This window comes from Labrus bergylta, chromosome 2 (genome assembly GCF_963930695.1).
Source record: "Labrus bergylta chromosome 2, fLabBer1.1, whole genome shotgun sequence".
In the NCBI taxonomy this organism is placed as follows: domain Eukaryota; kingdom Metazoa; phylum Chordata; class Actinopteri; order Labriformes; family Labridae; genus Labrus; species Labrus bergylta.
The window spans coordinates 33,550,096-33,578,013 of record NC_089196.1 but is presented as its reverse complement, the minus strand read 5'-3'; the positions used below and the strand labels follow the sequence as shown (position 1 = coordinate 33,578,013).

General features: G+C 40.9%; 4 protein-coding genes and 1 long non-coding RNA gene across 8 annotated transcripts in view; 2 read left to right on the top strand and 3 right to left on the bottom strand.

Moving 5' to 3' along the window:
- LOC136181104 (NLR family CARD domain-containing protein 3-like) overlaps positions 1 to 27,918 on the top strand; it is a 724,139-nt gene that overhangs the window by 541,300 nt on the left and 154,921 nt on the right. The gene's annotated exons all lie outside the window — the stretch shown is intronic.
- LOC136181103 (NLR family CARD domain-containing protein 3-like) overlaps positions 1 to 27,918 on the bottom strand; it is a 113,779-nt gene that overhangs the window by 31,728 nt on the left and 54,133 nt on the right. Inside the window, exons 7-9 of the mRNA XM_065961420.1 lie at positions 20,723 to 22,526; positions 20,443 to 20,616; positions 20,174 to 20,347 (exon numbers count right to left, since the gene is read on the bottom strand). Of these exons, the coding sequence (XP_065817492.1) occupies positions 20,174 to 20,347; positions 20,443 to 20,616; positions 20,723 to 22,526 (2,152 nt within the window). The remainder of the gene's footprint in view (positions 1 to 20,173; positions 20,348 to 20,442; positions 20,617 to 20,722; positions 22,527 to 27,918) is intronic.
- LOC136181112 (protein NLRC3-like) overlaps positions 1 to 27,918 on the bottom strand; it is a 693,514-nt gene that overhangs the window by 648,307 nt on the left and 17,289 nt on the right. The window lies entirely within an intron of this gene.
- LOC136181179 (stonustoxin subunit alpha-like) lies at positions 14,323 to 19,259 on the bottom strand (the record flags this gene model as incomplete). The annotated part of the gene is made up of 3 exons (XM_065961746.1): positions 14,323 to 15,095; positions 18,824 to 18,870; positions 18,991 to 19,259. Coding segments are annotated over 3 exons (873 nt in total), but the record flags the coding sequence as incomplete, so codon positions are not given.
- The window catches only part of LOC136181246 (uncharacterized), a 50,267-nt gene continuing 44,518 nt past the window's right edge, over positions 22,170 to 27,918 (top strand). The window contains exon 1 of the long non-coding RNA XR_010667606.1: positions 22,170 to 22,274. This is a non-coding gene — a long non-coding RNA (uncharacterized lncRNA). The remainder of the gene's footprint in view (positions 22,275 to 27,918) is intronic.

Genomic DNA, 27,918 nt, shown 5'->3' with positions numbered 1-27,918 from the left:
TTCGATGATAAAGCACATCATTTGTATAGTTTAGATGGGTAAACTAGACGATATTATGTGATATTGATCTAGGAAGACCACATTTCTGAATGATTTTTAAACATTTTTCTAATCACACATAATTAATGTAATTTACTCTGGTTGAATCTTGATTTTGATTGTTTTGAATTTGTATATGGGGACTTCTTGTGGCAGATATTGAAACAGAGAGCAGAAATCTCTCCACTTTCCATTATTAGAGATAAAGGAAGGGTTTTTGTATCTAAAGCAAGTAACAAAAGGCATGCTCTAAAAATTATTATAGCTCTGGTGTCAGTGTCATGGCTACAGAAGCGGATGTTTAACAAAAGTATAAAGAAACTCAACATTAGCCATGGCAGTGGGCTATGAATCTAAAAAAAGGTCCTAAAGGCCACCTTCAAATTCCAGTGCAGTTTCACTGTATTTGGAAGTGGTCTTTAAGGCAATGAGCAAAATTACTTAAAAATATATCATTTCCCCTAGATGTGAAATGAACTCCATCTTTCAAAAATAGCCCAGGACTGTCATGTCTAATTTGAGGGTGCTCAATCATTGCACCGCTTATGGATCCAACAAATGTAGCCATAACACTGTTGACAAACCTACGAGATTTGTCAATCTTCCCCGGATGGATGCCATGCCTCCACTGGCACCTCTGGGTGAGGGCAGACAACATGATCTTCATGCCAGGGTGTCGTGCGTGGAGTTGCTGAAGGTCCTTCTTCATCATATTGAGCAGCACGACACCACTGACATGTCCCATGCTGCTGCCCCCACAATGAATGATGAGGCCATCCGGGGGAGACCTCCTTCGGAGTGAGTTTTTAAAGAAGGGAAGGAGGCCTTTCCAGCGAAGTCCACCCCAGCTGAACCAACTCATGTGGACGTTCTTCAGGCCCAGGTTCCTTCCCTCAGTCTCTGCAGCTCTCTGGGCACCTCGACGGACACAGCTGTCACCAATAATCCACACGGTGTCTAAGGGAGAAATACAAAAATGTTCAATTAATGCCTCAGACAAGACAAAATGTACAGTTAACTACATGTGACAGCTCAGGCTGTTTTTTTGTTATTAGCCTCATCTGCAGGAATAATATTGAACAAGGTAGCTGCAGCTCATAATAATAGATGCCAGTCTTAAAATACAATTTATTCTAATACTTACAGGTTTTGGAAGCTGACACTCCATCACTGTCCACAGACTCCATGACTTCAGAGGATTCTATAGAAAATAAATATCTTATGATTAATATAAAATATTTATTTTTTAGTTGTCACATTCACCGTCATCACTGTTGACATCAGTAAATATAAGACACAGACATTCCTCTTTTTGTCAGAACAGTAACATGAACTATATGCTTTGTAATATTGATTTCTTCTGGATGTCTCACATGTTTATTTACAGTTTATGTCTAACAGTAGGTTCATCAACAACAACGAAAAGAAAAGAAAAGAAGCGCCAAAGATCTTTCTTTTATGGTTTTCAAACAGACTTCTAAACTTTAAACATGTTATTACACCCAAGTAATGATTTGTAACACGATGTGAGAATTTTAATGTAAAGATTAGCCTCAAACTGTTTCTTACATTTTATGTTACAACTTTGTTAATGTTTTGTTCTACTAACCCGGACAAAGTCACTGCTGTGACTAATAACCACCGGTAATACATTTTTTAAAAGTGTAGTTTTAAGACTTTAATTATATATTTGGGTTGAAGATAATTCGTTTTAACTGTGTTATAGAAAAGTTAAATGTTAACTTACTGTTTATAGTTATGGACGAGTGGGAGCAGGACAGCAGTAGCAGATAGAGCAGTTGTTAGCTATGCTGTGAAGTAGCCTGCTAGGCTGCTAGGGTCAAGCTCGTCGGTCGCGTCGGTCGGTCGGCGAACTTTGGTCCCGCCCATAGTCCGCCTTACTGCTGTTACTAGGTTGATCCAAAGTTAGGTTGAGACAGCAAATCCAATATGGATGCGGCCGTCGATTGGACTCATTTGCTGCCTATGTAACAGACGGGTCAGGGTTCGTCCAGTAATATTTACAGTCTATGGTTCTTCAGGTGTGAGCGAGAGGCACGTTATGATGCCGGGGACCGGAGCAGAATAAGCAGGAGAATGTATCAACTTGGAGAGGGAGGGGGGCACGGGGGTAAACTCCCCCACTCACTCCTTTCACGCCGTTATCAGCCACAACATGATACAATGTTTGCCCCACACACACAAATACACACACACACACACACACACACACTTGAGTCCCCACAGTTCGCCGAGTCGGGTGACGAGGCTTTTATAGGTTTGGTGACGTAGGGCTGTACTCCTACGTCATACTGTACTCCAAAAAAACTGTTAGAGTTTTTCAAACAGAAGGGCAGACACTATGCACATTTCTAACACAATATTTCAAATTTCAATACTTTGTACTCAAATGTCGAGATTGGGACTTGGATTGATCCATAACACTACTTAATACTCAAATACAGAGGTTTAGAGTTGAAGAAAGTGGTTTTAGGGTTTAGTTACTCTTTAACCAGAGCTGTCTCAGTGCTGCGGTTTGGTCCAAAACCTGACTGGAAGACATCCAAACAGTTGTTCAATATCAAGAAGTTATTTAACTTCTGAAACACAGCTTTGTCTATCATTTGACCTCACAGAGGAAGATTTTATATAGGCCTGTAATGATTCATTATTGTCTAGATTGTTCTTTTCTAGTAGTGGCTTGATGACTGCTGTTTTCAGGGCCTGTGGGAAGACACCTGAGAGACAAGTTTACCATTTGTAACAGATCTGGAGCCATGACTCCTCCTCCTGCTGCCAATATCAAGACAGCAGGAGGAGGACTTTAATTGTTTAATTGTCACTTGTTTTTTATTGGTGAGATCAGAACAATACAGACATTAAAGAAGGGGGTCCATTGTTTTTCTGTAATGTAGAACATTTAACCCCCATTACCACCCCCACCCCCCATTATCACACCCCCCAACCATGAAACAGACCAGCTGGACAGAGTGAACAGAGTCAGCTGATCTTCAGTCAGCAGTGTTTCTCAGACCGACAGACCACACAGAGACACTGAAGAACCAGGAGACCAGAACATAAACCCAGGATAGAGAGATTCAGTGAATGTGGTGTTGAAGGTGTGGAGGTGGATCAGTGTGTCAGAGGAGACTCTGTAGAAGGACAGAGAGCCAGCAGGACAGTCCACATACACTGCTACTCTGTGAGAGACAGAGGAGGAGGAGGAGGAGGAGGAGGAGGAAGAGGAGGAAGAGGAGGAGGAAGAGATCTCTGTTCTTATGTTATTGTGACAGACAGAGTAACCTTCATCAGAGCAGAACAGACTCCAGGACTGATCATTAAATCCAAACAAACATTCATTCATGTCTCCTCTCCTTCTGATTCCTCTGTAACTCACTGATACATCAACCTTTCCTCTCCACTCGACCTCCCAGTAACAGCGACCAGTCAGACCAGTCCTACACAGCAGCTGAGGCCACCAGTTATCAAATCTGTCTGGATGATCAGGATATGACTGAAGCTCCTCCACATGTGTCACCTTCCTGTTGTTGTCAGACAGTTTCAGTTCTCTGTTCACTGTGTTTGTGTCCAGTTCCAGCTCACAGGCGTCTGATGGAGAGAACGAGACACAACACAGCTGCAGGTTATCATCTGTTCATTCATCAACAACTTTACTGACACTTACTGATAGGGGTGTAAAGGTACACGTACTCGGACCGGACCGTTTCAGTACAGGACTGATCCGAGTACGCGCTGAACAAAAGTGATTTAATCTGTGTTCCCACACGGACCGCAAAGCAGAAGCACACCTCAGGGTGGAGGAAGGCTGCGGCTGCTGGTATGGGACACAGCTTTTAGTTAATAACTTGTAAAAAAGTTCAAACATAAACCGTTCAAACTGTGCAGATTAGTAGTTCCTCGAGTCCTGTTGGTCTGGACAGTTGCATATAACCGGGATGGAGTTCTTTTTACAGACTTACTCTTAAGTTTTGTTTTCATTTTCAGCGATGATCCCGCTCAAACTAAGAGCAAAAGGGGAGGGGGAGACGCGTCTGTGTGGGAGAATAACCTGCAGCATGATAGAATGAACACCTCCCTCCCCATTCCCACAATAATGGACAAAGAGACGTTGACAAGACGAGAGTAGTGTGCCGTTGTTGTTCAGAGGACATCGGGTACGTCACAGGCAACACATCCAACTTATTAAAGCACTTGAAAAGGCATCACGTGAACGTAAACATCACTGCAACTAGGAAAAACCAGACAGCCTTTTGCTAATAATTCTAAACGGGCCAAAGCCATAAAAAATGCCATTGAAGTTCTTATATCAACAGAGGGAAATATTAATAGTTCTGAAACTACACTGTCCCAGATGTGATTAGGTTTATTATGTGCTCAAAGAGCATTCAAAAAAGTGTTGCCTTCATAAACTAAAAGGTGGAAGTGTAATTAAAAAGAAATATTTTTATTCGGGCTGGGCAACGATTAAAAGTTTTAATCGCGTTAATCGCATGAGTTCCTGTGATTAATCACGATTAATTGCATTGTTCTACGCAAAATCCAATAACGAATTCAAAAGTAGTGTATAGCGCACTTTTATTGTAAATGTACTTCTCAACTTAAACAATGTAATCAAAGCAAATAAATACAAAACTAAAGCTTATTGCATTGGTTGCAGTGTGGACACAGAGTGGTGTGGGTCTCCTCTCTGACTGCAGCTGGGTCTGCTGCTCGAGGCTACACTGACAGCCTGTGAGTGCTTTTGGAAGGGGGAGGGGCTCACGGCAGCACCCGCTGCTCGTTGAGTAACTGCAGAGCAATACGTGCTTTCACGTCAGTTTCTTACACCAAAAAAGTCTCCAATAACACCAGAAAAAGTCGCTAGATTTGTCGCTAGTAGCTGTTGACAAAAAAAGTCGCCAAGGCGGTTTGGAAAGTCGCCAGATTTAGCGAGAAAGTCGCCAAGTTGGCAACACTGTTTCCTCTTTCCTGTGAGCGCCGCAGCAGACATGCGCAGCAGTAAGCAACATACGAGGATCGCTCACGATGGAATTTTACAAAATAAAAGCCAGTGAGCAACAGACTTTTACAATAAGAAAATAAACAATAAAAACTGCGTTAAATAACGAAAATAACGCGTTAACGTGCCCAGCCCTACTTAAAACACTTCGTTACCTCAAAGGGATTGAAGGAACTTTCCCACTAACTGCAGATAGTGTCCATGTTTGATGACCAGTCCAGCCTGTCGTCCAACTGCAGCCCCAGGTACCCGTAGGTCTTGACCACCTCCACGTTGACCCCCCCGATGGAAACAGGTTGTAGATGTGGCTTGTTCCTTTGGAAGTCCACCACCATCTCCTTGGTCTTGGAGGTGTTCAGCTGCCGATGGTTCGACCTGCACCACGTCACAAAGTCCCCTACCAGGCTCCTGTACTCCTCCTCCTGTCCATCCCTGACACAACCAACCATCACAGTGTCATCCGAGTATTTCTGCATGTGGCAGAGCTCGGAGTTATACTGGAAGTCAGAGGTATACAGGGTGAACAAGACAGGAGAGAGCACGGTCCCCTGTGGTGCTCCGATGCTGCTGACCACAGTGTCAGATGTGCAGTGTATTAAGATTGCTGTACTGTCATATTCTGCAAAGCACTTTGTGCATCTGTCTTGAAAAGTGCCCTACAATTAAAGTATTATTATTATATTATTATAGATATCTCAGGATTCATTTCTATTCCCGCTTAGAACAAAATGACTTTGAGTGTATCTGAGATTAAAGGGGGTGCAGCTACAGTGATCGGCAACAGCAAAGGAAAAGTAGTGTAGGTGTTATGAGTCCATCATGTGGTCCCAGCTGAACAGACAGGTCATGAGCACCTGTCATGACCATCCCATCATGGATGTAGTGAACATGATCTGAGTCACTGTTGTCATTTGTAAGTTTTGATTACTTTTTTTTTTTTTTAAATGTTATTAATGTTTTAACTCGTTTTTTTTCTCCTTCCATTCAATTGAGGGTGCAGACGTTTAAAATGAGAGTGCAAAAGTTTGCATTGCAGCCTTATTTTAAATGTATGAACCGGGCCTGCTCATATCGTATCATACCATGTCATGGCGTGGATTTTAAGGACATTTGGAGCGGTCTCGAATTATTTTCAATAAAACAGTAGGGAACACATGTTGTATTTAGCATCACTAAAAAGTCTCAAAGAAGAAACAAGTGAAACAATAAACTGGTCGGCCATTTTTGAACAATGAGAAAACAGGCAAGTCATGTTTTTATGTCTCTTTACATTTTTATTTTCCACTTCCCCCCTCCTTCATCAAAGTATTAACACATACACATTTAATCATTCTGTTTACTGAACACTCCTAAACACAACCACTAGAGGGCAGCTCGATCTCTTCAATAACATCAGCAGCTCTTTCTGTTTGCATGCAGTCTGATGTATGCAGAGTATGTTTGTGTTGTTGAGCATATGCACAGGCACAAAGTATTTACTCTGAACTCTTTGGCACTGATCATATCTTTACTGTTCATTATGAGTCCGGGATCTGACTTTAATTACACCCAGTGAATAATGTATCTCTTTAAAAACCAAGAAAACCACAAAGTAATCTTTAAAAGTTTGATTCAGCCCCCTGGAGAAATAGAAGTTCACGATGTGTTTGTGTGCTTCTTTTTTTTAATTCCTCCTTCTGTGTCCTCTCATACTCCGACATCAGACATATATGCATGTGATCCACTTGACAACCTTTGTGTATTCGTCTGCTGCTGCCAGACTGTGTGTGTGTGTGTGTGTGTGTGTGTGTGTGTGTGTCTCCTGAAGATACTGAGACATCAGCGATCATCACAAAGACTCGACCTGATCTCACCTTTAGCATAGAGACAAACTTCGGTCAGAGGAGTTCAACCTGCCTCTCAGCAGTGTGATGTAACTTTAAGGCGTTAAATGTAAATCCCTCTAATCATTTTTCTTTGTGCGTATTCGCTGTGAAGATTGTACTCAAAAATAAAATGATGGATAAGGAAAGAGATGTCAGTGCATGAAAAGCGGTTTGACAGATGAAATACGATCAGAACATGATGATGATTAGAAGCAGCTTGAAACTAAACTAATCTGTTACTGATGCTCTAAGTTGTCATGAAATGTAAAGCATAGATTTTTAAAAAGTCTTTTGAAGAGCAGAGAAAAAGAAACAGAAAGGTCCTCTGGAGTTGCCTCACATAAAGAAAGTGTCAAATTAAGAAAAAGAGACAAAACTCAGAGTTTTCACAGTCTTACATTTCTGTTCCAGCTGTGAAATGTGTCCTCTAAACCAAACACAGCCTCAGCCATAAAAACAGAACTTGTAATAACAAAGAACAATATTCAAATCACTCAAAAATGATGCAATTATTTCAACTGAAGATCAACTTTTGACCAAGACAGCAGCGTGTGCACAAAGCAAGGCCACCGTCCATATTTGATGAACCATAAAACTTCAAATAAAAGCCCATCCCAATTTAAGGTCTTGTTCCCGTTACTAGCCTTGTGTTGCTGCACATTTGGACAGATGAAGGCAGGTCTCAGTTAGAGATATGCAGGGTGGAGAGACACACAGTACACTTAAATATTCTTTCTGGCTGTACAAATTGTTAGAAAGTGGAATTGGAGGAAAAACCTACGACGTCATAAAATCAAAAAAACGTTTAAAAAATGTGAAAATGTATAGATAGTTTACTTGCGAGTAGCAGAAAGCGTAAAAAAGTTACATTTAGAGTTTTTTGTACTTAACTTCTTCCACTTTATACTTCTAATACATCCCTACACTTTTTGGGGGGGGGTTGGAGGGAGGGGGGGTGGGGTTTCTGGTAGTTCTTATTACACTTCCAAGCTGATTAAAAACTGTCTGATTATTTGATGGGCTGAAAAGTTTTTTTAAATATTAGGTCAGAGAGTAATGTAGTTTAATTTCACTTCTCCTTTCATGTATTTATTGTTAATGCTGCTCCGCTGCCCCCCAGTGGCTCTATGAGGAAGTGACCAAACTATAGAAATACTGTATTTGCAAAGTTATTCAATGACAGAAAAATAGAACAGGTTCAAAAGTATTGTTTTATTACACAAAATGTTAAACACGGTAGAATTATGATTAAAAAATGCTTATAAAAATCAACATTGATATGAAATATCAACTTTAAATCTGCTAAAAACATAGAAAAAACATTTTTATATATTATTGAATAAAACAAGAAGATGAGAAAACAAATATTTCTGTCTTGAAATTTTCAAGAAAATTGTAATTTCTCAAATATTTATGTGTGCATACATTTAATTCAACATTTTCTGACCAGTTTTGCAGGTTTCACTGTAACTTGTGTAACAGGGTTAATAACAGCATTGTGGCAAATGTTTGACAAGTGCTCGTCTGTGTGTTTTAAGATGTTGTTCCTCTTAAAATGAGGCGTGAGCAGTCTTGTTTAACGGAGCGGAGAGTCTGCATGTGGTCATTCAGCCCCGTTCTGCACCTTACGGCAGTTACAGATCATGAGAAGGTAAAACAAGTCACAACATTTAAATTATTCAGAATGAAATAAGAGCTCTGGTCCTCTAATTAAATAAAGATTCTGTTTAAAAAAAATACACATTTTTAATAAAAAGGCACATTAAGAGGCATGTTACATACAGTACAAGCTTCCTTTGTAGAAAAATGACTTTTTAAGCCCTGATCAACTATTAACATATGTTTGAATTTGGATAAGTGATAATAACACACTGTCAGAGAGAAGTATAGCTTGTTGTTGTTTGCATCATTTTAAGTCATGTTTAAATCTTTAAAGGAGGCATGTGTGACATTTTAAATAAATAAAGCAGAAATCAAGTCTAACCTCTGAAAATGTGTCTCTGAGTCATGACTGTCTACAATGAGTGAGAAGCTCGAGTCCCGCCTGCTGTACTGTTGTCTGAGTCATGGACAGGACGGCCTTGTGTATAAAAGCTGTTTTAGTCCAGGACTAGAGAAAAGAAGAATAACAGACTCACTGATTATTTGGATGTCACGTAAGTCTTTAGATCTCGCTCATTCTGTGTCAGTTTATGTGCAATATGAAGCTACAAGCTAACCACAGGGTGCTAACATTAGCATGCTAACACAACAATGCAGCACACAGGTGATTTCAGCTCCAGCAAAGGACAATTTTGTCCGCTGCTTGCGCTTAATGGTGTTTAATTATTGTGTGTTCTAATTCATAACTCCTTTGTGTGAACGTGAGTGGAGAGGAGTTGGAGGTGTGTCTCTGGAGGAGAGCGGAGGCTTCAGAATAGAGGAGGTGTGGCCAAACAGAACTTTGTTTTGGTTTCATGCTGGAGCTCAAGGGCGACATCTACTGGATCAAAAAGTCGCACATTCTTCCTTTCAGGGTTTAATTCTAAATTCTTTTCAGCAAAGACTGTATTTTTTTTTATAATTCAGAGTTTTATTTCTTTTTCAAAACACTCGTCCACCACTTATACAACATAAATCTACAAACTCATCACATAAGACAATGTACACTACAACATACAATAATAGACAATAGACAATAAGGTGGTTGTTCATTTACAGAAAATTCAATCATATAACCTACTTTCCAAGTATTGTCTAATAAAGTTCCAGGGTCCTTCATCTCCACGGTCAAACTCAGAGAGACAATAAATCCATGAATTCTTTTAACCAATTGTCAATGTTAAAGCAATTTGGTTTACTTATTTACCAATTCATCATAATAATACGCTTCACTGACAGAAAGGCTAGTGTGATGATTCGTTGTGTGAGCATTGACTGTATGTTTCTTACTCTAATGCCAAGAAGGCAGACTAGAGGACAGGGGGGTATTTTTACTTTCACAATAAAAGTCAATCTTGAGATAACCTCATTCCAAAAACAGTGCCACAAGTGGATCAGTGTTCCTGCCTCACCACAGCCATGCCAGCACATATGTGAGAGGGAATTATCTTTAATCTGGTTGGTGTGATGTAAGTCCTATGTAAAATTTTAATTTGAATAATTTTATATCTTACACATTTAGATAAGGCTGTTGTGTTTGGTCAGGGACATGCTCAAGTCTCTCTCCCATTGGTGTTTGATGGAGGAGAAGCTGTCCAAGGAGGCAGCACAGACTGAATGAAAAGATGAGCAACACGACAGCTTCCCAAAAGTGAAGCCAAATTATTTGGAGGTCCCCCTACTGACTGCTGGCAGTGTGGGTCGAAAGCTCCGCCTCCTCCATGTGAACAGATGGGACAAACTATTAAACCAAAATACATCAAACATGGTTTCTGTCTTTAAAGTTTGTTCTTATCGTGCTCATTTATGTCCACGTGTTCACTTTTCTGAGAGGTTTAGTTTTATGTATTTTTTCATGATGATATGAAAAAGGGTATCGCGCCATATTGACAAATGAGGCTCCTGCAGCACTGAGTGCAACGGATCATCAGAGTAGAGGAGTAACAGTGTGAGGAAATGTAACAAAAACTAACACCAGAGACCTTGAACTTCCCATAACCCTGAGTGTCTGTTTCAAACTGACACTAGAATCTGTTCTGCTGTGGGACCGAACCCACCTGCAGGCCTTTACCCCCGATCCCCACATACTCCGTGCACGCCATTGTTTTGCCCTGCCCCACTGGATCTGTTTCTGGAGCGTGAGCGCAGAGGAGAGCGGCCATGAGGAGTACACAGGAGAACTACAAGATCACGCGAGACAATGCAAACAACAAATTGATTTGTCTTTTGACGTAATGTTGATAAAGTGATGAAAAATACGACGGTGAGTCCGTCAATTGTGTTTTATTTTGAAATTGATCCTATGCGTTTTCCTTGTCCGACTTCCTGTCCGAGTTGTCACATTAAAGAAGAACATGAGGAACTGTGGAGCAGTCAGGAGGAAGAACAGCTTCAAGAACTGGAGGAGGCTGATACCACCAAGTTCCCCTTCACTCCTGTCTCTGTGAAGAGTGAAGATGGTGAAGAGAAACCTCAGTCCTCACAGCTTCATCAGAGACAAACTGAACAGATGGAAACAGGAGTTGATGGAGAAGAATGTGGAGGAGCAGAACCAGAGTGGTACTCAGATCCAGAGAGACGTTTACAACCAGTGACTGAGGTCAAGACTGATGACAGTCATGATTGGCAAGAGACAAGAGAAGATCTTTCAGAATTAAACTTCAAAAATAAGAAACTACAGACTGGTAAGAGACCACATAGGTGCTCGGAGTGCGGTAAAAGATTTAACGTAAAAGGAAATTTGACCAGACACATGATGATTCACACTGGAGAAAAACCCTTCAGCTGCTCTCAATGTGAGAAAATATTTAAACTTAAGGCCAGTCTGACATATCACATGGCAATTCACAGAGAGAAATCCTTTAGATGCTCTGAGTGTGGTAAAACATTTTACCGACAAAGAGATCTGACTATACACATGATTCTGCATACGGGAGAAAAACCCTTCAGCTGCTCTCTGTGTGGAAAACAATTTAGACAAAAGGGGGGTCTGAAGTCACACATGTTAGTCCACACAGGAGAGAAACCCTTCAGCTGCTCTTTTTGCAGTAAAAGTTTTACCCAAAGAGAAAGTCTGGCCAGACTCATGTTAGTCCACACTGGAGAGAAATGTTAAACCTCAGACTGACATATGAACCAGTAAGTTGGGAGCAGCTATGACGTTTGAATTGAAAGGGTTTATATGAAACAGTTACAGTGTAAGGATCCTTCTTCTCTCCTGATATCTTCTCTTCTTTCTGTCACTCTGTTTCCTTGGAGGCCTCTGTGTTGGGTAGCACAAGTTCTTCAGACAGCTCATGTGTAACCTTGTAATAAATAAACTGATGTAGAGTGAGAAAGACTTTCATCTACTTGTGTTATTTTGTGTCGAGTGTCTAAAGTGTCTTTGGTAAAGAAAAGGAGTTCAGCAGATCCTGATGCAGAGCGACCACAGTCAGGTCAGGTCGATGTCGATTTCACTGAAAACCTGCAACACTTAATAAGAATCCTGCAGTCAGAATACAAAATAAAGAAAATCACAAACTGAATGATAACACCTGTAGATGTCATCTGGCATTCTGGATTTACTCAACATACTGTTAGAAGAAACGATTGAGATGCATTATAGCCTTCAGTGTGTGTAACTAAATGGTATATGGAAAAAAACACTTCAATGGTGTGTTTATTTGTTCTGTTATCATTTCTCTCTTTGGCTTCCTTTTTGCTGCTTCACTGCTTTTTATACATTTTCAGCTCAGAGGAAAATGATCCTTCGATTGGTCTTGGCGCTATCCAATTCCCACGGTAACCTGACTCGTCATCAATCTTAAAACTTTTCTTATTTCAATAAAAGTAACTGCTTTCATTTATCAATATTTCACCTCCAAGCAGACCCTTATTCTAAAAGACTGAACACATTGGTTTGGGTTAGGCCACGATAGTAAAAGAGTTCAAAGAGGAGACTTTAATGCAGCGAGGTTACAACTGTTTATTGTGTGTGGTTCTGAAAAGCAAGGAAAATATCTATGAACAAAATTCTTCACATATACATTCATATTATAATTGTAAAGTAATCTGGGGAAGCAGTTTTCCACTTATACAATGTTAACCATGCATCTTTTAGCATCCTTACCTTCCTTTTTCTCATTTTGACACCAAACAACACAAATCAGAATTTAAGTTAATATAACCATTAAATGAATCTGAATTTTAGTATCTATTCAGTTCTTTATCTTTTGTTTACAATATAAACAAACCAGTTAAATGTGTTCAATATTAATTATTATTTACCCTTCTAATTTAACTGTTTCATGTGAACACTACACTATAAAACCAGAATGCAGAGTGCATCACTATGAAATAAACAGCCTACATTAAATACATGTCACCATTCAAACATTCTGAACAGATAATTACCAAAGAACACAGCACACTTACCAAAGGTATCTCTGCTGTCTTCCTTTCATTGAATTCAGCCTGAAAGTGTCTCAGCCTCTCACCTCACTCCTGCTCTCACACACACCGCTGACACTCCTGTCTGTCAGTTAGAGCCACTCAGCAGGTTTACACACCTGGCTCACAAAGGTTACCTGATTTCCTGACCTGCTCAGTGCTGCTCTCCAGTGTTCAATACAAACTTTAAATAAAGGCTGACAACAGAGATAACCTGATAAGTAATAATAAAGCTGATTAACCTTTAAACACAAAGTAAATAAAAGCATATTAATATTTAAATTTTTAGTTCGTCCTTAGATTTTAACAAAACAAAGACTGATGAAAAAAATCCCCCAGCCACCAAATATTTGTTATATGGAAAATAACTTTTTTTTTCATAAATAACAACAGTGATCAAGTCATGAAATTGGCATCTAAAGGGTTAAAATCCTCAAAATGATTGAATGTTTGGTAGTTTTGAGCAGGGCTGAAGTTGTTTAAGAGATTTATGCAGAAAAAAGCAACAAAAAAAGTAATCTGTTCTATTTTTATAGCAGATTTTTGGAAGTGGACATTTTTGTCCTTAATGACTGAAGAGGGTAGTAAATTAAACTGATGCCTGAGGGTTTAAAGTGTGTCTTATACAGCAGATTTGATGGTAATAACAGCTTATTTCAAGGACCTTCATATAAAGTGTTACCCAAGAAGAACTTAGACTGAGGTTCTGTCTGTGTTTAAACAGATGTCATGAAACACTTTAGACTGTGTGTGGGGGGAGCGAGTGAGGAGAGAGAGTACGAGGTGAGAGAGTGTGTTCTTCAGGTGTGAGCGAGAGGCACGTTATGATGCCGGGGACCGGAGCAGAATAAGCAGGAGAATGTATCAACTTGGAGAGGGAGGGGGGCACGGGGGAGGGGGGTAAACTCCCCCACTCACTCCTTTCGTGATACAATGTTTGCCCCACACACACAAATACACACACACACTTGAGTCTCCACAGTTCGCCGAGTCGGGTGTCGAGGCTTTTATAGGTTTGGTGACGTGGGGCTGTACTCCTACGTCATACTGTACTCCAAAAAAACTGTTAGAGTTTTTCAAACAGAAGGGCAGACACTATGCACATTTCTAACACAATATTTCAAATTTCAATACTTTGTACTCAAATGTCGAGATTGGGACTTGGATTGATCCATAACACTACTTAATACTCAAATACAGAGGTTTAGAGTTGAAGAAAGTGGTTTTAGGGTTTAGTTACTCTTTAACCAGAGCTGTCTCAGTGCTGCGGTTTGGTCCAAAACCTGACTGGAAGACATCCAAACAGTTGTTCAATATCAAGACAGCAGGAGGAGGACTTTAATTGTTTAATTGTCACTTGTTTTTTATTGGTGAGATCAGAACAATACAGACATTAAAGAAGGGGGTCCATTGTTTTTCTGTAATGTAGAACATTTAACCCCCATTACCACCCCCACCCCCCATTATCACACCCCCCAACCATGAAACAGACCAGCTGGACAGAGTGAACAGAGTCAGCTGATCTTCAGTCAGCAGTGTTTCTCAGACCGACAGACGACACAGAGACACTGAAGAACCACGAGACCAGAACCCAAACCCAGGATAGAGAGGTTCAGTGAATGTGGTGTTGAAGGTGTTGAGGTGGATCAGTGTGTCAGAGGAGACTCTGTAGAAGGACAGAGAGCCAGCAGGACAGTCCACATACACTGCTACTCTATTAGAGACAGAGGAGGAGGAGGAAGAGGAGGAGGAAGAGATCTCTGTTCTTATGTTATTGTGCCTGACATAGAAACCTTCATCAGAGCAGATCAGACTCCAGGACTGATCATTAAATCCAAACAAACATTCATCAATGCCTCCTCTCCTTCTGATTCCTCTGTAACTCACTGATACAGAAACCTTTCCTCTCCACTCGACCTCCCAGTAACAGCGACCAGTCAGACCAGTCCTACACAGCAGCTGAAGACACCAGTTATCAAATCTGTCTGGATGATCAGGATATGACTGAAGCTCCTCCACACGTGTCACCTTCCTGTTGTTGTCAGACAGTTTCAGTTTTCTGTTCACTGTGTTTGTGTCCAGTTCCAGCTCACAGGCGTCTGATGGAGAGAACGAGACACAACACAGCTGCAGGTTATCATCTGTTCATTCATCAACAACAACTTACTGACACTTACTGATAGGGGTGTAAAGGTACACGTACTCGGACCGGACCGTTTCGGTACAGGACTGATCCGAGTACGTGCAGAACAAAAGTGATTTAATCTGTGTTCCCACACGGACCGCAAAGCAGAAGCACACCTCAGGGTGGAGGAAGGCTGTGGCTGCTGGTATGGGACACAGCTTTTAGTTAGTAACTTGTAAAAAAGTTCAAACATAAACTGCGCAAACTGTGCAGATTAGTAGTTCCTCGAGTCCTGTTGGTCTGGACAGTTGCATATAACCGGGATGGAGTTCTTTTTACAGACTTACTCTTAAGTTTTGTTTTCATTTTCAGCGATGATCCCGCTCAAACTAAGAGCAAAAGGGGAGGGGGAGACGTGTCTGTGTGGGAGAATAACCTGCAGCAGAGACGTGCTGTCAGGGGAGGCAGGTGAGGCTCGTCATCATCAAAAGTAAAAAACAGATAATCATTAAATCAAATAAATATTAATATTTTTCTACTGATCTGTGTTATAAATGTTATTTCTGTACGATTCCAAAAATGTTCAATAATTTTCAGGATCAAAATCTCTGAATTTGCATATTTCCGGCCGGCTCCGATGCGAGGTGAGGCAGCGACGAGTTGTGCCTCATCCCAGATTGCGCAATACCTCACAAACTGGGTCGAGCGTATGCCTTTTGCTTTCTTACTGTTTGTCACCAATGTAATATTTGTAGACACTTCTATTATCCGTCCTCACTTTCCATAGAATAAGTAATGTATTTCACCTGTTTTTAACATATTTAGTCTAATTTGACATAAAACCGCACTGAAAAAGCACGAGGTGAGGCAACTGCTTCACCTGAAGGGGGCGTGCGTCAGGTTGCGTGAGGCTCATAAGACCAAGAGTTTATGCTTGGTTTGATGGTTCCTCCTCTTCTATGCAGAATTTTTTATATAAAAAATTTGGCTCTGATTGCAAAAATGGAAAAGGAAGATTTTATATCTAAGCTTAAAGATTTCTCAAAACTGGACTTTCAATCAAAACATGAAGTGATAAATAATGAAGACTTTTAAAACTAAAAGAAGGTAAGGAGGACTTTTACAACAAAGTCACAGATATTTTAGTCCAGAAGGATAGGTGAATGGACTTTGTTTACAAGTAAAGGTAAGACCATGAATACACCGCAGTATATGCCTACTTTTATTTTTATTGAATGAGTATGAATTGTGGAATTGCAATGGAAAAAACATTTCTGAGGCGCTATAAATGTAACGTTCTTCCTTTGCCAAATATGCACCTTCCCTCTATGTGTGTGTAAATAATGCTGATATGAGATATGAAACACAACCAGTAGTCAATGTGCAAGCTGCCAATTGAATGGTGAATTTAAGCTCCTCTATAAATGGGTTCATATATTTGTAAATCTGACTCTGAAAAAGTCAGTGCCTCACCAGCCACGAACCTCGCCGCACGTCACTGACCTGCAGCATGATAGAATGAACACCTCCCTCCCCATTCCCACAATAATGGACAAAGAGACGTTGACAAGACGAGAGTAGTGTGCCGTTGTTGTTCAGCGGACATCGGGTACGTCACAGGCAACACGTCCAACTTATTAAAGCACTTGAAAAGGCACCACGTGAACGTAAACATCACTGCAACTAGGAAAAAACAGACAGCCTTTTGCTAGTAATTCTAAACGGGCCAAAGCCATAAAAAATGCCATTGAAGTTCTTATATCGACAGAGGGAAATATTAATAGTTCTGAAACTACACTATCCCAGATGTGATTAGGTTTATTATGTGCTCAAAGAGCATTCAAAAAAGTGTTGCCTTCATAAACTAAAAGGTGGAAGTGTAATTAAAAATAAATATTTTTACATATAGGCTATATTAATGACTTCATTTCATTCTAAAATACTTTATTTTATTCATATCTTTTATTTATTGGAGACTCTTTTAGTTGAAGGAAGCAGCATGAGTTTATTTTATGTTTTTTTTACAATGTTTAATTTAAAATGTTATTAAAAAGTAACCTGAGCAGGTGTACAAGTCTGAACTGTCGATGCTGCACTTAGTCCAATGTGTAAAAGGGAAATTATAAATGTTCCTAATAAAGAAAAAAAACTTTACTGTACCGAAAATGTACCGAACCGAAGCTTCAAAACTGAGAACTGTAGCGAACTGAAATGTTTGTGTACCGTTACACCCCTACTTACTGAGAGTCAATCAAACTTACAGTTCATGTTCAGCACTGAATGATGTTTGACAGCACTGAAATGTAATAATCCACTTCTAATCAAGTTCAAATGGAGTTACCATGGCAGCCAGGAAGAATGGAGATCCAAATCAACAAACACATGCAGTGAATAAAGTCTGACTAATCAAAGTGCAGCACAAAGAATCTATGAACCATCTGCTGTCTCCAACTGTTCTGTCCTCAGAGGTCACATTCAGCACAAACAGGAGCCTCATTTCCACTTTCACTGTCACACACAATGTGATGGCAGCAGGAGTGTGCCACGTCCCTTTGTCCTGTCTAACTACTTTTAAACTGTGTTTCTGAAGTCATGGAGACCATTTCTTTTCCATCAATCTAGGCTCTACAACATACATGTTTTTGTTTTAATGTAAATTTAACTGGACTGGATGAACAGATCGAAATCTGAAGAAACAGATGACAACTCAGTCCTTGTGAGTTTTTCTCTGCTTGTCTAAGGTGTAGGCCACGCCGTCCCGACCTCACCTAGCCACCTGGCGGCCTGCAGCTGACTTGTGTATTGTTGTTGGATGTTCCTGCTGGCCTGTACTATGGTGATCGTGGACTTTGCTGTGTGCCTTACTGTCTGCACAGCCAGAAGACGAGGAGGAGAGCTAGCTTATGTCTCTAAAGATATTCTGTTTCTATTTCATCACTGAATTCACGTCTGGATGTTTTTGAGGAGAGAACTTGATGTTGGAGACTCTGCATATTTACATGTTTATGAAAATGAACGTCAAATCAAAAATGATTTCTGCTGTTTTTAAAGTTGATGAGCTCCACGAGCTCGACTACGAGCAGCCGGCCAGCAGCCGACATCAAAATGTGAAATGTCACAAAAACTGCATGTTGTAAAATATACATTTCTGTTGGATGTGATGAATGGTGATTTTCTATTCACTGGATTATCACTTTTATTTCAGTTTACATTTTTTATTTCATATTTAAACTCTCATGAGTTTCCATCACCCTCACTTTTATCATCACTTTGTGTTACTTCCAGCCCTCATCCTGTTGTAGTTTGAAAGGTTTAATCATAACAGAAACACAATCTGGACAGCAGCAGGCACAAACCAATAGTTATCTAACCTCTGAATTTATCCAAGTCAAAAGATCATGTTCTGATACACAAGACACACACACACACACACACACACACACACACACACACACACACACACACACACACACACACACACACACACACACACACACACACACACACACAAACAAACAATCCTTGGGTTTCATGAAAGGCGCTATATTAATCTAAGTTATTGTTATTAACTTTTCCGAGAGAAATAAACAAATCCTCTGTTCACAAGCCATAGTCTCTGTCTGATTGTTCAAGAGCATTTACTCTTCTACACTCCAACATGTGCTGCTGTGTTCTGATGAAGAGAAATGAAAACACACTCACACTTCCTCACACCAGGATCCAGTCTGTGCAGTCCACTATGGTCCAACCTGGAGGAAGAAACCAGATCAGAATCTATTTCATACATCTTCATTTAAATCCAGCATCAGACAAGAAGCAGAGTTCATCATTCAGAAACAGTGAGACAGCTTCTGTGTGTCTGTCTGTACCTCAGTGTCTCCAGTCTGCAGTGTGGATCCTCCAGTCCAGCAGACAGCAGCTTCTCTCCTCGTTCTCCTGGATGATTGTAGCTCAGGTCCAGATGTCTCAGGGGGGAGGAGCTTAGAGCTGAGGCCAGAGACGCACAACCTTCTTCTGTGATCAGACAACCTGACAGACTACACACACACACACACACACACACACACACACACACACACACACACACACACACACACACACACACACACACACACACACACACACACACACATACACACACTCACACATATAAACACCAACACACACACACACACACACACACACACACACACACACACAAGCACACGCACATGCACACACACACACACACACACATACAAACACACACACACACACACACACACACACACACACACACACACACACACACACACACACACACACCATGCTTAACATCCATTGGTCCATTCTTCTCTGTTTTACCAGTAACATCCCGTCATAACCATGCAGCTGAACAGAATAGACTTCATAATCTGATACTAATCAATATTTACTCTGGTGACAAATAGTGAAGGTAAGACAGAGCGTGAGATAAACACACAGACTGCTTTGACATCAGCAGTGATGTAGAAACAGTTCTGAACTGTTTCATCTGAAATAAAGATTCTTTAGTTCTTTATGTTCCAAACATTATCCATGGTTTGTTTGTTGGTGGGGAAAGAACTTCATATTTAACTTTCTTTATTCCAGTCCAGCTTCCTCAGACTAAAAGACTGAGAGCTATAGAACGAGCTCAGAGCTTTACAGCTTTAATGTGGTAACATACAGTAAAACTTTAAACCACCACCAAGACCCATTTAATAAATGATTCATCAAGAAAACATGATCTTAGATGAATAATGTGGATCAGCAGCAAACTAACCTGAGAGTGTCCAGTCTACAGAGTGGACTCTTTAATCCAGTAGACAGCAGCTTCACTCCTGAATCCTGCAGGTTGTTGTTGCTCAGGTCCAGCTCTCTCAGACTAGAGGACTGGGAGCTGAGGACTGAGGACAGAGCTTCACAGCTTCTCTCTGAGAGGTTACAACCACTCAGCCTGAAGAGGATATGTTTGGTAAGTTAATAAAAATATCAAATAAACTAAGTACATTTAAGCTTATTGGGTAAACTTTCACATGAATAAGTCCTTACCTGAGCGTTTCCAGTGAACAGTGTAGAGTCTTTAAACCACTACACAGCAGCTTCACTTCTGACTCATGCAGGTTGTTGTTGCTCAGGTCCAGCTCTCTCAGACTAGAGGACTGGGAGCTGAGGACTGAGGACAGAGCTTCACAGCTTCTCTCTGAGAGGTTACAACCACTCAGCCTGAAGAGGATATGTTTGGTAAGTTAATCAAAATATCAAATAACCTAAGTACATTTAAGCTTATTGGGTAAACTTTCCCATGAATAAGTCCTTACCTGAGCGTTTCCAGTGAACAGTGTAGAGTCTTTAAACCACTACACAGCAGCTTCACTCCTGAATCCTGCAGGTTGTTGTTGCTCAGGTCCAGCTCTCTCAGACTAGAGGACTGGGAGCTGAGGACTGAGGACAGAGCTTCACAGCTTCTCTCTGAGAGATTACAACCACTCAGCCTGAAGAGGATTCAGAAGAACACAAATGAAAGCAATTACAAACTATAGTTGTTATTTCTGAATGAAGAGAACTACATTTGAACTGGATAGTTATGTGAGCACGTACAGAGCTTTGTTTGAAGCTTTGATCACAGGCAGCAGCCTCAGAAGAGCCTCCTCTGAAGCAGAGTATTTCTTCAGGTCAAACACGTTCAGATCTTTTTCTGATGACAGTAAGATGAAGACCAGAGCTGACCACTGAGCAGGAGACAGTTCATCTGTCGAGAGACGTCCTGATCTCAGGGACTGTTGGATCTCCTCCACTAGAGAACGATCATTCAGTTCATTCAGACAGTGGAACAGATTGATGCTTTTCTCTGCAGACAGATCCTCACTGATCTTCTCCTTCATGTACTTGACTGTTTTCTGATTAGTCTTTGAGCCACTTCCTGTGTGTGTCAGCAGACCTCGTGTGAGATTCTGATTGGTCTCTAGAGAAAGACCGAGGAGGAAGCGGAGGAACAAGTCCAGGTGTCCATTAGGACTCTGTAAGGCCTGGTCCACAGCACTCTGATATAAATGTGTTGGGTCAGGTTTTTCTCTGAATAATTTAGACCTCCGGGATGTTTTTTGTTTTTCTGACATGAGATTGACTCCAGAGTTGATGAAGGTCAGATGGACATGAAGAGCAGCCAGAAACTCCTGAACACTCAGATGGATGAAGCAGAACACCTTGTCCTGGTACAGTCCTCTCTCCTCTTTAAAGATCTGTGTGAACACTCCTGAGTACACTGAGGCTGCTCTGATATTGATGTCACACTCTATCAGGTCTGAGTCATAGAAGATCAGGTTTCCTTTCTGCAGCTGCTCAAAAGCCAGTTTTCCCAGAGACTTAATCATCTTCCTGCTCTTTTTATTCCAGTGTGGATCTGTCTCAGCTCCTCCATCATACTTGATGTTCTTCAGTTTGGACTGAACCACCAGGAAGTGGATGTACATCTCAGTCAGGGTCTTGGGCAGCTCTCCTCCCTCTCTGGTCTTCAGCACATCCTCCAGAACTGTAGCAGTGATCCAGCAGAAGACTGGGATGTGGCACATGATGTGGAGGCTTCTGGATGTCTTGATGTGGGAGATGATTCTGCTGGCCCGATCCTCATTTCTGAACCTCTTCATGAAGTACTCCTCCTTCTGTGGGTCAGTGAACCCTCTGACCTCCGTCACCATGTCAACACACTCAGGAGGGATCTGACTGGCTGCTGCAGGTCGTGTGGTTATCCAGAGGTGAGCAGAGGGAAGCAGTTTCCCCCTGATGAGGTTAGTCAGCAGCACATCCACTGAGGTGGACTCTGTGACATCAGTCAGGGTCTCGTTGTTTTTAAAGTCCAGAGGAAGTCGACACTCATCCAGACCGTCAAAGATGAACACAACCTGGAACTCTTCAAACCTGCAGATTCCTGATTTTTTGGTTTCAGGAAAGAAGTGATGAACAAGTTCCACCAAGCTGAACTTTTTCTCTTTCAGCACATTCAGCTCTCTGAAAGTGAATGGAAATGTGAACTGTATGTCCTGGTTGTCTTTGTCTTCAGCCCAGTCCAGAGTGAACTTCTGTGTTAAGACTGTTTTCCCGATGCCAGCCACTCCCTTTGTCATCACTCTTCTGATTGGTTCATCTCTTCCAGGTGAGGCTTTAAAGATGTCTTCTTGTCTGATGGTTGTTTCTGGTCTGTGTGGTTTCCTGGATGCTGTTTCAATCTGTCTGACCTCGTGTTCATCATTGACCTCTCCAGTCCCTCCCTCTGTGATGTAGAGCTCTGTGTAGATCTGGTTCAGAAGGGTTGGGTTTCCTGCTTTAGCAATCCCCTCAAACACACACTGGAACTTCAACTTCAGGTTAGATTTGAGTTTACGCCGGCACTCTGCAGTGACTGTTCCTGAATAAAGAAAGAACTGAAATCAATGAGTAGATTCTGATATAGATGACATGACTATCTGAGTTTGGAATTTTAAACCTCTTTGTCCTTTTTCTAAAATACTAAATCTGTTAAAATGTTCTTACTGCTCTGCAGACAGTCAGCCAGCTCCTCCTGCTTCATTCTCCTCAGGAAGTGGAGAGTGATCTTCAAAAATGCCTCTTTCCAGCTTCTTCCCTGCTCTTCATCCTCACTCTGACTCTCTAAGCATTCTGGGTAATCTGGACTCAGAACCCTGTGGACTCTCTTCAGCTCGTTCTTCACAAAGGTGATGATGTTCTCCTCCAGCAGCTGGAACAGAAGGAGACACTGGATATTTAATATAAACTGGTAGAACTCAACATGTGGTTCATCTGTCAGTCTGAAGGTCAGCTGGTCTAAACAGAACAATAACTTAGAATTAAATTATTGTAATGGTAGTATATTAATTAACAGTGTGTTGAACACACCATAAAGATGGAGTCCAGGTCTGTTGGATTCTGCTGGTCTGGTTGATCTCTGTGAACGTTGGAGCTCTCCTGTTGAACTCTGTGACAGGACATATTACACAAGAAAACAACAGGACATATATAATGAAACTCTGAGCCAAGATATGAGTCTTTGAACAACAGAGACATAACATTTACTTCATTCTCACCTTCCATCAGGGGCTGCTACGTGCTACGTACTACAGGTGAGTGTATTGCATAATTTCCTGTTCTCCGCTGTATTGTGTTGTTCAGTGCTGATCGTTAGAGCTAAAAGCTAAAAGTTAAAAGTTTAATTGTTAATTTTGCCTAGATTCTTACGACTGTTGTTTCCAACACACTGTAAGTTCAGACAAACAGAAGTGATCGAAAAGCACTCTTTCTCTCAAGCGACAAACCTGCTTAAAAGTTTTGTTTATTTTAGCTACCTACTCTTAGCCTAGCTTAGCAGTTAGCTTTATTTACAATGGCTTTGTTTTCTGTCTTTCCCTCTCCTGCTCTCTCCTGCTCTACGTGTCAGATGTTAAGTTACTCCTCATCCTCCTTTAGTGATAATCTAAGAAATGTAGTTTATTTTTAGCTTTGGAGGCGAGGGTGTCTGAGTTAGAGAGATGGCTCCGCACAGCTGAGTCAGAGTCATCGTATGCAGCAGTAGTTAGCCAGACACCTGTAGCCGGTGCGGGCCGACATATTTTTTTAACAGTTTTTATCACTCTCCTCCAGGTGCAATAGAACGTACAGTTAACAAACGGCACATTACCCCTGAAGTAGCCACAACTCTTACATAACATCTTACAGAAATACCACCTTACCATCATCCTGTGAACAACTTGTTACCGATTTTAATTATAAACTGAGGACAGTGCTTGATGCCTGCGCTCCAATCACAACTAAGACAGTAAAAACAAAAAAGGTCGTTCCATGGAAAAACAATGCGACCAATGCACTTAAGAGAGACTGCAGACTGTAAAACAAAAATAGAAATTGATAAAAAATATACTTGTAGAAGCAATAAAAGACTACAACAAAGCCATCCGAAAATCAAGGCAAGAATATTTCTCAAACCTGATAAACAGCCCCAGACATCTTTTCAGGACAATAGATTCTCTGTTACACCCCACAACCAATAACAGCTCAGTGCTCTCAGGATCTTTAAAAAAATAAAAAATAATTCTAGTCTTCTAGTTAACCCTCGACCAAGGCTGAATTTTTCTTCTTTTGAAAGCCTTGTTCTTAGTCTTTCAAATCCAGTCTCAAGAACCTTTCAGCCAGTTCTAGTTGTTGTAGTTTGCCGCCCTCCTGGCCCATATTCTGAATTTCTATCTGAATTTGCAGAATTCTTATCAAATGTAGTCCTTAGCAGTGATAGAACAATTGTTGTAGGTGACTTCAATATCCACGTGGATGTTGATAATGATAACCTTAGCACAGCTTTCATGTCATTATTAGACTCTATTGGTTTCACTGAGGGTGTAAACGAACCTACTCATCATTTTAACCACACCCTGGATCTTGTTTCAAAGATCATTTCATAATCATAATCAGATTGTTCCAGTTTAAACTGGCAGATGGATAATCAGTAATCAGGAGGCAGAGATAAAGTTCTCCACAGTTCTCTCTGTTTCTATTAGAACAGTATCTCACTCAGAATACAGCCAACACTGTGTCTGTCCTCAAATTCTTCAGACTGATGAAAGTAAAGTTAACAGAAAGCGACTTAAACATTAACACAGCTCAGAAAGATGCTGTGGTTAGTGACTGAGATTTACAGATAGCAACATGCAGTAATATGATCTCACAGAGAGAGGGAGATATAGGAGCTCAAGGTGCCAGCTCCCCCAGTAGTCTAAGCCTATAGCAGCATAACTAGGAGCTGGTCTAGACCAGCGCCAGCCCTGACTATAAAATGTATAGTTACTTTTAAGTCTTTAAAATGGACGTGCAGAAGCAGACTCTCAGTGAATGAAATCTGATATTGTGGACAGTATGTCTGTTTGTTTTGGTCATCATTGGGAGTGAGGAAGGAGAGGACTTTCATTCTACCTGAGGGAAAAACAAAAATGTTCATTCAATAAAAATGCTTTAATTGGGGTGCTGGTGGCCTAGTGGTTAGTGTGTGTATCCCATGTAAGGAGACTGTAGCCCTCCAAGCGGGTGGCTCAGGTTCAAATCCGACCTGTGGCTCCTTTCCTGCATGTCATTCCCCATTCTCTCTCTCCTTGATTTACAAATCTATCTACTGTCTCGTCTAAACAAAAAGCCCAAAAATAAATCTTTCCTCAGGTTTGTCTCTTTTTAAGGTTTTGCCTATTATTTTGACTTTGTCTAAGAATATTTAGCTTCTTTCTAGTAGGGCTGTTTTTGCTTTGAATTCATAAAGTCCATCACACTGTCGGCTGGTTCTGTGTCAGGCAGGTTAAGTTCTGACAGGGTCGGGGAAATAGGGCGCAGGGAAAGACCCAAATGCAGAAAAAAATGGACTCACAGCTGCAATAAAATGATTCTTTTCCACATTTTACAGCCTTCAGGCAGGTCAGGGTTCAAGAACAAAAACTTCAAATTAAAAAACACAAGATGGAACCAAAGCACACAATGATCATGAAGTGGTGAGAAAACTAAATGAAGCTGATGAGGAAAATGAAGACAGGTGAGTAGAGTAGAAGGGAAGGTCTGGGCTATTGAAACCTAGAAGAGAAGGAGGTGAATTCTGAGGACCTCTGGTGGAGAAGTAGGAGAAACAGGAGAAAAGTACGAGTCCTGGGAGAGGTGAACATGGACTGAAGACTGAGAGTGATGTAAATGGCTGTGGATGAAAGAGTGAGCCTACAGAAAAGCAGAGCAGAGCTCTTTGTCAATTTCAAATCTCACCTTCTATCAGCAGGACGTCCATCTTTAAAGTTAATAAAGAGACCCATAGACCGGTCACTCTTCATGGACACACAGCTGGGTCCAGGAGAGTCTGGTCTCTGTTCCTGCATCCTGATACAAACAAACAAACATTATCAGTTACTGTGAGCAGCAGATGAGACAGTGATGATGATGATGATGATGATGATGATGATGAAGGTGGAGTGATGTGAGTGCTGAGCTGTGACATGGAGAAGAGTCATGGGCCCTTTCTGAATAGCCACAGTTCAGTAAACTCTTGTGGTCATTCAGTATGCATACTTTGGGTCCACCTCAGTATCCTGAACATTTCAGTATGGATACTAACTTCCGGGTTTTATGCAGTATGGATCGGATGCATGCTTTCAGGAAATGAATTGTATTTTACCCACAATGCTGTGCGAAATTAAACGTAAATCGTCACCTCACGTTCACCTCCAAATCAAAACAAATTAGCGTGGATTAATTTAATACATTTTTAATCTAGAGTTAAAGTCCCGACTGAAATCACTACTTTTAATTAACAACAGAAAACAGATGTCTGCATTATTATAAAACCTTTCCCCCTCTATTTAAATAATGATTTCACTATTTAAATAATGATTTCACTATTTAAATGTGTCTTTATTGGTTTGTTTTATATTCTGTATATTACTGTCTTTCATTTGTACTTTTCTTTGGGCTACTGTATGTTATTTAGTTATTTAATCTGTCTTTTACTTGTTTTGTTTACCTGACTGTATGCACATCACTCTTCTTGAATAAAGCTTAAAAAAAAAAAAACGGTGTATGCGGCCGGTTCGGGTAACGTAAATGACGTCACTTCCATACTGAATGAATCAAGTTGGAACAAATATCTGCCTACGCGCGCCTACTGAATAGTAGGTACTAACAGTATACAGCACGGATAGTAGGTACTGACTACTGACAGATTGAGTAGGTACTTGGCAATTTGGATACAGCCATGGACAGTTAGAGATCCTCACCTCAGAGCTTCATGTTCCTCACACAGAGAGGTTTTAGAGGGAGGGACTCCCTCCTCTGTGTCCTCACACTGATCCATAGCAGAGCGCCCCCTGCTGGGAGAGCTGCACTCTGTCACTACAACAACACTGATGGAGTTCAGGTGCTGAAGTCACATCCAGTCAAAGATCTTCAGCTGCTCTTCAGCTATTCTTTAAAATAAAGAGTGTGTCTGCCTCCCGTACCCCGGCTGGAAGATGATTCCAGAGGAGAAGAGCCTGAAAACTGAAGGCTCTACCTCCCATAGTACATTTAGAGACTGTAGGTACCACGAGCATACCTGATAACTGAAGGCTCTACCTCCCATAGTACATTTAGAGACCGAGCAGCATTTACAACGAGCAGCAATTACTGTTAGGATACAGAAAAGATCAAGATCAAGGGCTTGTCCATAACAACTTCAGGAACCTGAATTTGCAGAATTCTTATCAAATGTAGTCCTTAGCAGTGATAGAATAATTGTTGTGGGTGACTTCAATATCCACGTGGATGTTGATAATGATAGCCTTAGCACAGCTTTCATGTCATTAGGCTTTATTGGTTTCACCCAGGGTGTAAACGAACCTACTCATCGTTTTAACCACACCCTGGATCTTGTTTCAAAGATCAGTTTTTAATCAGATTGTTCCAGTTTAAACTGGCAGATGGATAATCAGTAATCAGGAGGCAGAGGTGAAGTTCTCCACAGTTCTCTCTGTTTCTATTAGAACAGTATCTCACTCAGAATACAGCCAACACTGTGTCTGTCCTCAAATTCTTCAGACTGATGAAAGTAAAGTTAACAGAAGACGATTCCAGAGGAGAGGAGTCTGAAAACTGAAGGCTCTACCTCCTAAAAGTACATTTAGAGACCGAGCAGCATTTACAACGAGCAGCAACTACTATTAGGATACAGAACAGATCAAGATCAAGAACTTGTCCATAACAACTTCAGGAACCTCAACCTGGAACTCACTTCTGGGACAAAGTCTTCAGAC